This window comes from Corella eumyota, chromosome 6 (genome assembly GCF_963082875.1).
Source record: "Corella eumyota chromosome 6, kaCorEumy4.1, whole genome shotgun sequence".
NCBI lineage: Eukaryota > Metazoa > Chordata > Ascidiacea > Phlebobranchia > Corellidae > Corella > Corella eumyota.
In genome coordinates this window covers 694,019-704,944 of record NC_137495.1, presented here as the reverse complement: position 1 = coordinate 704,944, position 10,926 = coordinate 694,019, and the positions used below count along the sequence as shown (strand labels likewise).

Sequence of the window (10,926 nt, the reverse complement as noted above, 5' to 3'; positions counted from 1 at the left end):
CTTTATCACGTCACAATTCTATATGGCAGTTATTACTAGATTTAGACGGATTGAGCATAGATAAATTGATATTTTAAAATTAGATATTTTTATTTTTAACTAGATTTTAAATGTCTTGCAAACTGAGTTAAAATTTTAAGATTAATTCTAGAAAGCTTTTTTATATGATGCAATAATTAATAATTAGCAGTATTTGTTTATTAATAAAATTTGTTAACGATTATTTATTTTTTTAATTGGAAATTTAATTGATAGAATCAGTAATTAGTAATTAATTTAGTTTCTAATTACAGTTTTTAATTTCAGAACTTTGCAGCAATTCGTAACTTTTACTGTTAAAAATGTGACTACAATCTAGTGAATATATTCTAAAGATTTGATGACGTAATCAACAGTGACGTCATCACTATGAAGAAATTAATCCGAAGTAAAATTAAACCGGGGAAGAAAAGTTTAACTTCAAGGTATGAACCATCTTTTATTTATCACGAAAATCTAGTTATAATTTTTTGGAAATTTTACCAACCGCTACTGGGCGTTATGAGACCATAATCAGTTAGCTTGAATTGCCTTAGTTAAGTGCAGTTTTTTTGAAAATTTTACCAACCGCTACTGGGCGCTATGAGACCACAAACAATAATTTAAATTGCGCATTCCTAATTTTTTGTTTAAATTTTGTTAACCGCTACTGGGCGCTATGAGGCCATAAACAATAATTTGAAATGCGCGATCCTATGTTATAAGAGCATACTACTTGTCCAAACAAACATACTTTATGACATCATAATAAAAACTATTTCGAAGTGGACAATTGGACGTTTATGACAAAAACAATAAGGGTCACGTGACATTGTATAATACTTGTGTTATAACAAACAACTTTTAATTTTATTAAAAAAAAATACATTTTTTAAACATTAAAATAAACAATTTAGAATTACAAAAGTTAATTTATTTTTTAATTAACTTTTAAAATTGATCGAAAAATTATAAATTTCAGAATCGCGGTAATTTTACTTTTTAACGAGTAGGGACGAACTACTTGAAATACTTGACGAGTTTAACATCCCACTATCTGACAATTACACAAACTTTTAACTTTATTATTGTGTTAGGGTGGAAAAAAAGTGGTTAAACAGCGTTTTTAAATTTCAAAAGTTGATTAAGATTATTAATTTATTAGTTCAAAGTTGTTAGTAATTATTATTATGGTTTTAAAATTAATTTTTTTTAATAATTTCAGTCGAAGTTTTAAACTTAATTCAGTTAATTATCAAGGGTTAAGTAAGCTGCATTTTTAGGTTTGGTTGTAATTTTTTGTGACGTCATGTTATATTACGTAATAGACAGTTGATGACGTTATGTTATATTACGTAATAGGCAGTTGATTACGTCACGCTTTTATTATGCAGGATTTTTTTGTTAAATATTTTTAAATTCGACAAAACAAAAAGAATTTGATTAACTATGACGTAACAATAAAAACCATGGACCTACCGCCAATAACGCCAATAGGCTACCCGCCTACGTCAGAAGACCCACCCAGGACCCCGTTAACGCGGGGGGCATGCAATTATTTTCCCAAAGGGTTAAAACTCAGACGCCCAAACTTCTCCCTTTCTTTCAACCAGGACCCCAAATTTTTGTCGGAAGATTGCCCCCGATCCTCTGCCCCCTTGCACATAGCTCGGCCCCCGCCCACTGCGCATGCGCGAATCAGGACTATACGTAATGGTAGTGACGTCATAAGTCGTCACGCGCGACTGCCTCAAACCGCTGGCGCTATGCGACAATGTTCGCTCGGTCCCATTGTTCCTTTCCGACGTGATGACGTATTTTACTCCCCACACGTCATCAACGGCACGGTCGACCCTGATAATGACGTCATGAAATTAAATGATGACGTCACACAACCACGTGATAAACTACCCGGTATAATTTTGTACTCGATTTCAAACAGAGAAAAGAAGTCTCCGCCGGACGAGGAGCCACAAACGCTCGTTCTGACGTCACAATCATCCGACGTGACGTCATCACCGCCTCTGACGTCACACGGATCTATAGTGACACCACCGAAAGCGAACACTCCGTCATGCTTGAGCGTCGAAACTTCGTTCACGAAATCATCGTCATCCATGACGTCACAAGATCTTAAACATGACGTCACAGTAAATGGATTGTTAGACAACAACGAGGGAAGAATCGGATTTAAAGTTTTTGTGAGAGTTAAACCCCTGGACGATCAAGATATCGGTAAAAAATCAAATAATTAAGATTTTTAATTTATTTATTAATTAAAATTATGTTTTAATGAAAGTTTTAATTTATCTGCAGCTGGGAATATATCGAACCGACTTCGCAGCGTTAAAATTTCGGGTAATGACGTCATTACTTTAAACACCAGGCCCAGCACTAAGAAGGAAAACGTAATTTGTTTGTTTTTATTAATTATTAAGAATTGCTAATTAGTTAATTTGTTAATTACGAAAAATTTAAAGCTAGTTTGAATAATAAAATTGATTTTTGTAAAAAACTTATTCTTTTTTATGATGTCATAGAACAACAACAAGCACACGTTCATGTTTGATCACGTGTTAGATGAAGTGACATCACAAAGAGATGTTTATGACATCACAACTCAACCCATTGTTCCAATGCTACTCGAGGTTAGTTTAAATAAAAACCTACTTAAGTTGTCATGGCGATCAAGGAACTTTCCCTCTCTTTGTTTTTGAACAAATTTGGATTTTTAACCTCAATGTTTTTTTTATATTTATTTTAAGATTTTTTATATTAGAATTTTTTTATATTTATTTATCTTAGATGTGGAAAGGTCGACTTCACAACCTAAACATTGATTTACATTTGTTACCTTGACCCAGTCTTAAGTTGTGGCAATCTTGGATATTATAGATTATAATTGCCTGGTAATTATGCTGCTGATTAAGTATTGGCTCCAGCAGGAGTTTATATTTATAACGCCTTACTCAAGGACACCATAGTATGAATCACTGGGTATCAAACACAGGACCTCATGTAGTATAGCCAAGTGTTCTAACCACTACATCACGTTGCTAATGACAAACACTATAAACTTAGGAATTCCTGAGTCAAATATATTTAAAACTTAAATAATTAAATGTTTAAATTAGTATAAATTACCATTGTTATTCTGGTAAAACGTTTTTTTATTTTATTTTTTTGATTCATATTTGCCTTATACTATATAATACCTATAAATATATGTTTTTCTGGTACAATAATAAAACATTTAATATTTTAAATTTTGTCATAGGGCCACCATTGTTGTCTTATAACATATGGGTCTCCAGGTAGTGGAAAAAGTCATGCGTTATTCGGTAAAGCAAGTAGTGGAAAACATAAAGGAATCATTACAAGAACTACTGATGCTGTACTAAGTGGTGAGTGTTGTTGGTGTTTTGTGATTAGTATATAGCTTTCTGAGGTATAGTTAACATCTTAGTTGGGTTTGATTTTTTTATTGGTTGCTGGCATTACTGGCATCACGGTTTAGGAGGTAAAGCATTTGGTTCAGGAGGTCTTGGGTTAAATCTTCACCGTTTTATTTTGTAGCGCTCTAGAGTAAGGTACTCAAAAACATATGAACTTTTGCTAAGCCAAAATTGATCAGCAGCTCAATTATCAGAACATTATAATTAATAATATCTCAAACTGTCAAAATCAACTCGAGACAAGGTCAGGGTAACAAATGTTGCTTTATGTTTGGGTTGTGAAGTTGACCTTCCCACATCGAGGATAAAAAGAACACACAGCTTTCTTAAGTTAAAGTAACACCTTAAATCTACCTTAACTTTACCATAATATATAACAGTCTGATTATTTGTGTACAGCAATTGACAAGGAAACGAACCCAAGCGCTAAAGTTCAGCTTTCGATGTCGTTTATTCAACTTTACAACGAGAAATTTTACGATATTTTGGTAAGTGCATAACTCTAATATTTAGACACTATTACAAGGTAAACTATATAACCCAAACTGACCAACAGAATGGGGAATGGGTTAGGGTAATAAAATATCTACTTTTTATTTAAATTCTATCCGACTTTTAGGACCCATCAGCCACTGACAACATAAAATTCTCAGATAATTTTGATTCTTCGACACTTGAAGGGGTAACAGAGTGGCCAGTTGAATCCATTGATGACGTCACAAAACAACTTCGAAGAAACCCGAACCGAGGTTCAAAAAAAATGTTTCTTAAATTTTTTTTTTAAATTTTTTTTTTTGAATTATGTTTTTACTTTTTGTGTTTTTTTTGTAGTCCGAGATGCTGGTAGAAGTCACACGATATTTACTTTGTATTTCAACAAAGTAGAAGATGTTGATCAACAAAGTGAATCAACAACTACAACAAAAACAACAACAGGAAGATTGGATTTTGTTGATCTAGTTGGGGTTAACAGGGTGAGTTTTCAACTAATGTTGAATTTAATTAAACTTTTATATAAGTTGTAACAGTTTGATTTTTAGTTTTTGTATTTATTTACCCTCGATGTGGGAAGATCGACTTTACATGACCTAAACATAGAGTAACATTTGTTACCCCGACCCAGTCTCGAGTTGCCTGTGGTAGTTTGGGATATTATTGATTATAATTGCTCGATATTTATGCTGCTGATTAAGTGTTGGCTCAGCAGAAGTATATACCATTTATAGCGCCTAGTCAATGGCGTTACAGCATGAAAGCAGTGGGAATCGAGCCCAGGGCCTCATGTAGTGAAACCAAGTTCTCTAACCACTACACAACTATTTTAAAGAAATAATAATGCTATCAGTATGAAAGTTACTAAAATAATTAGCTGTAAAATCGACTTTATTGCCTAAAATTAAAACAAATATTCCACATACAGGCCACTAAACATTCCACACATGATTCACTTGGTAATGCGAACGCAAAAGCTGTCAAGTCGTTACTCGTGTTTGGGAACGTAGTATGGGCTCTCACAAATTCAAATCATCCTACTGTGCCTTATAGGTGAGTGACCTTCAACTAATATAACATTGGTTTAAAAAAGTATATGCTAATATACAAACTATGCTGTATTTGGTGTTCAAAATTTGTTCTATATTTACAATTGATTTAAAGTTGGCTCTGTAGGGTACATAGACTTAACTAGAAGCCCAATATTTTTCAAATTTGATCTTATTTTTATTTTTATTAAAATTAACCTTTTAGAGATTCAAAATTAACAAGATACCTCCACGAAGCGCTGGGCGGAAATTGCGTCACCAGATTACTCGTTACCGCCACCTCGTGTCCGAACCAAGCCCACGAGACGTTGAGTTGTCTTCAGTTTGGTGCACGTGCTATGTTAGTGGATAACCAACCACAACCAAATATCGTGGTGGATGTTCAAAAAGTAAGTTTAAAAAATTTCGGGCAAATATAATCAATAATAACCAAACTAACAAAGTCAACTCGGGACTGGGCCGGGGTGAAAAATATAACTCTATAAATGTTTAATTGTATAACTACGTGAGGTCCTGAATCGATCCCAACTGCTCTCATGCTAAAGCAACTCTTGAGTAATGTGCTTTAAACGGTTTAAACTTCTGCTGAGCCAGCACTTAATCAACAGCTTAATTATCAAGAAATTATTATTTTTCAAACTGCTACAGGCAACTCGAGACTGGGTCGGGGTAACTGATGTTACTCTTTGTTTAAGTCATGAAGTCGATCTCTCACATCGAGGATATTTAAAAACAAAAATCTCTTAACTTGTTATTAAAAGTAAAATATATTTTGTAGATAGAAAACGAACCCGAAGAAATAATTGAAGAAAAAATTTCCCCACTTCCTGGATCACCTTCATTTATGACGTCACAATCTCTTCCCATGACATCACATTCATCTCTTCCACCAATTAACATGAAGACGATGTTGTCGTCCACGGCAACCAACGACCAATCGGAGCGTCCGCAATCGAATGAGGATAAATCAACAGGTTGGAAAATCAAATTTTAAAATTTCGAAGTCTAACTATTACAACCTAAACATAGAGTAACATCAGTTACCCCGACCCAGTCCCGAGTTGACTTTGCCTGTTTCGGGTATTATTAATTATAATTGCCTGATAATTAAGCTGCTAATTAAGTGTTGGCTTAGCAGGAGTGTTTGTCAATAATAGCGTCTTCCTCAAGGGCGCTACAACATGAAAGCGGTTGAAATCGAACCCAGAACCTTATGTAGTAAAGTGTTGTAACTACTACACCACGCTGCTGGTTAAATGATTGATAACTTAACTGGTCAAATTAACTTTAAGTTCAAATTAACTTCAGATAAAAGTGAACCAAACGATTCGAAACGAAAAAAAGAAAAACGCCGAAGTTCGAAAGATTTCGAGGACAAATCGAAAAAACACAAAAAGAAAAAGGGCAAAGACGATGACGTCACAAAAACTCTGTATTGGCAAATAAACAATGAAAACAACAATGGGGGACAAGTGGTGTCACTTCCACTAATAAACAATCAATACGAGAACACTAACTATGACGTCATAACCACTAACAACGACGATTTACGTCACAAACGAAGAAAAAGCAAACGCCATTCGAACTCACAACTTGACCTTTCCGCTTTAGCCTCTATGGGGTCACGACCTTGCACCCCGGAGTTGAGTCCCGAACCCTTGATGACATCATCAAGTATGACGTCATGTTGTTTGCAGTGTAAGGATAAGGAGAAGAAGTTGAGGAGAGATTATGATCGGATGATATTGTTCTCGAAGAAAGATCGGGTTTGTTTAATTAAATTTGTTTATTTTAACTTAAGGTGATAGGTTTGATATTTATATTAAGTAAAGGCGGGCTGTTGTGACGTGTTTAAGCTATCTGTAAACACCAAGGTTTAGGGCGAATAGTTTGACATTGGTGCGGCTCGAACTTTAAATCCTCTGGCTCGTAGCTTAATAACTTGACCAAGGTTCAATTTTTGTTTTTAAAAATCTAAATTAAATTTATTTTTGATAATGATTGGTAGTTCTTTATTTCAACCCATTACAATCTTTAATTCTTGCTTAAAATTTTATTGTTCAACTAATTAATTAACTAATGTCATTTTAGATGAATCTATTCAGAGTAACTTCTAACAAAATCTTCTTATTTACCTTTGAAGGACAACAAACAAGTTAAAATCGAGGAACTTGAGTTACAACTTCATAAACTTAAAATTGAATCCACTTCCAGTTTAGAACTTCAAATTTTAATGGAAGAAAAAGTAAAAGATAGACAAGTTGTGGTAAGTGGTTAAAACCTAAAATTGTCATGTGGGTTCCTTGATTTGACCCCCCCTGCTCTTATGCTGTAGAATAGGCGTTATTATTAATAAAAACTGTCGAAGTCAACTCGAGACTAGGTTGGAGTAACTGACAGTACTCTATGTTCAGGTTATTCTATCCGAAAAATAAAGCATTTTACAAAGGTCCTACGAAGAAAGGTTTAATAAAATTGTCTTATTGTCAGTAAAGTTTACGTTTTTGGACATACTCTTTAATAATGCAAAAGAGACATAAAAATACCTTTTAGTGGATCATAGCACTGTGTCCACTGTTTAAATGTTACAAATTATTTTATCATTTTAGGATAAATTACAGCGGGAATTAACAGAAATAAAAGAAATTGTTGAGAATTATAAACTTAAACTTTCGAAAATGGTCGAACCCAGCGAGTTATCAAAAGTTAACGAACTAAGAAGAAACGATCTCACAATGATGGTAAACTTATAGTTGAATTATTTATCTTTTACGTACTTTAATTTAACTGTTGAAGGTTTAATCTATAGCCTTAATGTATATGATATATAAATTAGAGTAGTACATAAGGTTCTCTGTAAAATTCCTACTGCTTTCTTGCTGTAGCGCTCATGAGTAATGCGCTATAAACAGCATAAACTCTTGCTGCAGCAGCTTAATTAATAAGCAATTATATTCAGTTCCATCCAAAACTGGCAAAGGCAACTTAAGACTGGGTCGGGGTAACAAATGTTATTAGGTGGCGAAGTCGACCTACCACTAAAATAAACCTATACCACATTGGCCAAAATACATAATTTGTTCTGTTGTCTAGGATGGACAACGGAAGGAAATTGAGATTTTGAAACAGAATTTAGAAGAACAAACTAAAGGGGCATCAAAAATGTTGACCAAAAAATCAGAACAAAATAATTTGCTACAAAAAGAAAATATCAAACTTAAAGCTGAAGCTAAGGAAAAGGTTTGTGAAAATTAACATCTCTCTCTCTCTTTATATATATAGTGGAGCTTAGTGTACGATACATACTTTTTTTTGTATATATCTTTATCCTCGATGTGGGAAGGTCGAATGCGCGACTTAAACATAGAGTAACATCAGTTACTCCAACCCAGTCTCGAGTTGCCTGTGGCAGTTTGGGATATTATAGATTATAATGGCTCGGTAATTATACTGCTGATTAAGTGTTGGCTTAGCAGGAGTTCATACCGTTTATACCACCTTACTCAAGGGCGCTACAGCATGAAAGCAGTGGGGATTGAACCCACGACCTCATGTGTGGTGTATACTGTGTATATATGTTCAATTTATTGGCCTAAAAAATAAGAAAAACTGTTGTTTGTGGTTGGCAGCTGAATTTTGTAGGCAAATATTGAGTGAGAGTTGCGATTAGATTATAACAGGTGAAATCTCGACTGTAAGGTAGGCTATTAATTAGTTTTAATTAAGTTTTAAATTTAAGACATTTTTTCATATTTTTTTTCCAATAAGGAAACTAAAACGATCTCCGCCGCTTTGATAATCCAATCAGATTTAAACAAAGCAATTCTAGAACGCGAGAAAGTGATGTCACAATACGAAGCCAACGCGCGCGAAACTTCGACAAACTTAAAAAAATTTTCGAAAGAAATTTCAGAACTTAAAGAAAAAAATAAAGAAATCGAAAAAGAAAAGGTAATTAAATTTAATTAATTAGTAATTAACTAATTAAGAATCTCTTTTTTTATTTTTTTTAGGGAAAATTAAAACTCGACGTCGATGGTCTTTCCCTCAAGCTGACGTCATCGTTAACCGAAATTTCGAATCTTAAAACTAAGTCGGGGTCGAAAGGTCATGGGGTTAAACGCTGTGACGTAGAGACAAGCACCGATGACGTCAGAAGCAAACTAACAGGTAAGTTATCTAAGCTTATGTTAAAACTTTGACTTTTGTAGCTAAGAATGAGTAAATAAATGTTGTATTAATTATTATTGCACATATCACCGAAAATCCTTTGACCGAATGGGCGTTTGTTCGAAAACTAAAATATCGAAAACGTCAATTTACCAAAATTTGGGTCAACATTTCTTTGAAAAATAAGGGTCATTTCTCAGAGATAGTGCTGGGATAAAAAGCGTATATAAAAGGTTAAACAAGGGATGTGATAGACAAGGTAGAAGGGGGCTAAAATAATAGAAATTGTTGAGGAAAAGACTGGGTGACAGATAAAAAAGGGGTTTAATAAAAAGTGTTTTATTAACGTTGGAAATTTGTTATCGGGCAACTGTTTTTCGGTCAAATGTAGACTCAGTTAATTTGTTTTCGGTTTTATGACAACATCATAATTTTAATATTTTTTAGACTTCGCTTACTCTGTAAACTGCGTTCGATGCGCAGCACTTAACGGTATTGAAAACGGTGAATTCGGGGAGTCCCTGGATGTGAGAGATGCAGAGTTAAGGTTGTTGCTGCTTCAGGACACCAAGAACAGAGAAGTTTTGGTTCAATTGTAAGTTTTGTATATTTATAGCTAAACATACAATAACCTTTGTTACCCTGGCTCAGTCTTAAGTTGACTATGACAGTTTAGGATAGTTATAGTTCAAAATCTTCTATTGTTGTAGCGGGTTTTTAAGTAAAATTTTGCTTATTCTGGTATTTCTGTTATGTTTATCGGTTACTTAAACAACATTACTTTAATAGCGTACCACCAATATAAAGTGAACTATTATCTAAATAGTTTTTCCAATGATTTGGCAAGTTGTCGTTTAAAAGTCGCTGTTAATAATAAGGTCACAACACAAAATATTGCGACCACAACCGTGGGTTTTTAAAATTGTTTTGGCAATGCCTGCATTTTGATTTTAATTATAACCTTTTAATTTAAACCCTCGTTAATGTAATAGTTTATAGCACTTAACCTGGGCTACAGCATGAGAGCATTAGGGGTCGAACCCAAGACCTCATGTAGTTATGCAAAGTGTTTTAAACACTACATTTCCTCTTTAACTTTATTGATATTTGTTATTAGTAATTCACCTTTGTATTTTATGTTACGTTATTCTAGAAAACGCGAACGCAATTTACTTCGTGACGTCATGAAGATAATGTATTGTCGTCAGTGGTTCTCAGATGAGGGAAATAGTCACGTGAAACGAACACTTAAAAGAGTTGGCATCGACACCAGGGATCTTGAGATAATTAAGAAGAAAAGTTGAAGATTTTGGAAAGATTTAAACTTGCCAAAATCACTACAAACTCTGGTACGACATCCACAGCTTACCGGTTATGTGGGTTAAAAGCTGTCGCAATTCTTTTTTTTTCTCTGATGTGGAAAGGTCGACTTCACAGCCTTAAGATAGAGCAACAACAGTTACTCCGACCCAGCCTTAAGTACTCTACTTCAAACGGTTAAAATTTACCTAGATGAAATAATGATAATGTAACATGCCAGCAGTGGAATCACACAAAAGTTCTGACCTTTAAGTTAACCTAAGGATGCTATACAATAATAATATACGTTTTAGAAATAAATATAGCCCTTAAAATTGTGACAAAATGTTGTTAATAATCTTGAAAAATGATTTAATTGTTTTAATTTTCTTCCTTCTTGTTACTGCTTTGATTGTTTACGTTTTAAGACACTGTGACTCTAT

General features: G+C 33.8%; 1 protein-coding gene across 1 annotated transcript; it reads left to right on the top strand.

Annotated features, from left to right (window-relative positions):
• The first annotated feature begins 347 nt into the window (after nt 1-347).
• Nucleotides 348-10,905, top strand: LOC145755118 (uncharacterized). Its single transcript, XM_082571327.1, has 19 exons — nt 348-464; nt 1,961-2,253; nt 2,335-2,426; nt 2,559-2,666; nt 3,296-3,422; nt 3,873-3,961; nt 4,093-4,222; nt 4,305-4,447; nt 4,894-5,018; nt 5,220-5,403; nt 5,793-5,988; nt 6,323-6,780; nt 7,158-7,280; nt 7,624-7,755; nt 8,108-8,254; nt 8,783-8,965; nt 9,028-9,184; nt 9,632-9,779; nt 10,338-10,905. The coding sequence occupies exons 1-19, from the start codon at nt 409-411 to the stop codon at nt 10,486-10,488; spliced, it is 3,042 nt and encodes a 1,013-aa protein (XP_082427453.1). The 5' UTR covers nt 348-408; the 3' UTR covers nt 10,489-10,905.
• Nucleotides 10,906-10,926: the final 21 nt, after the last annotated feature.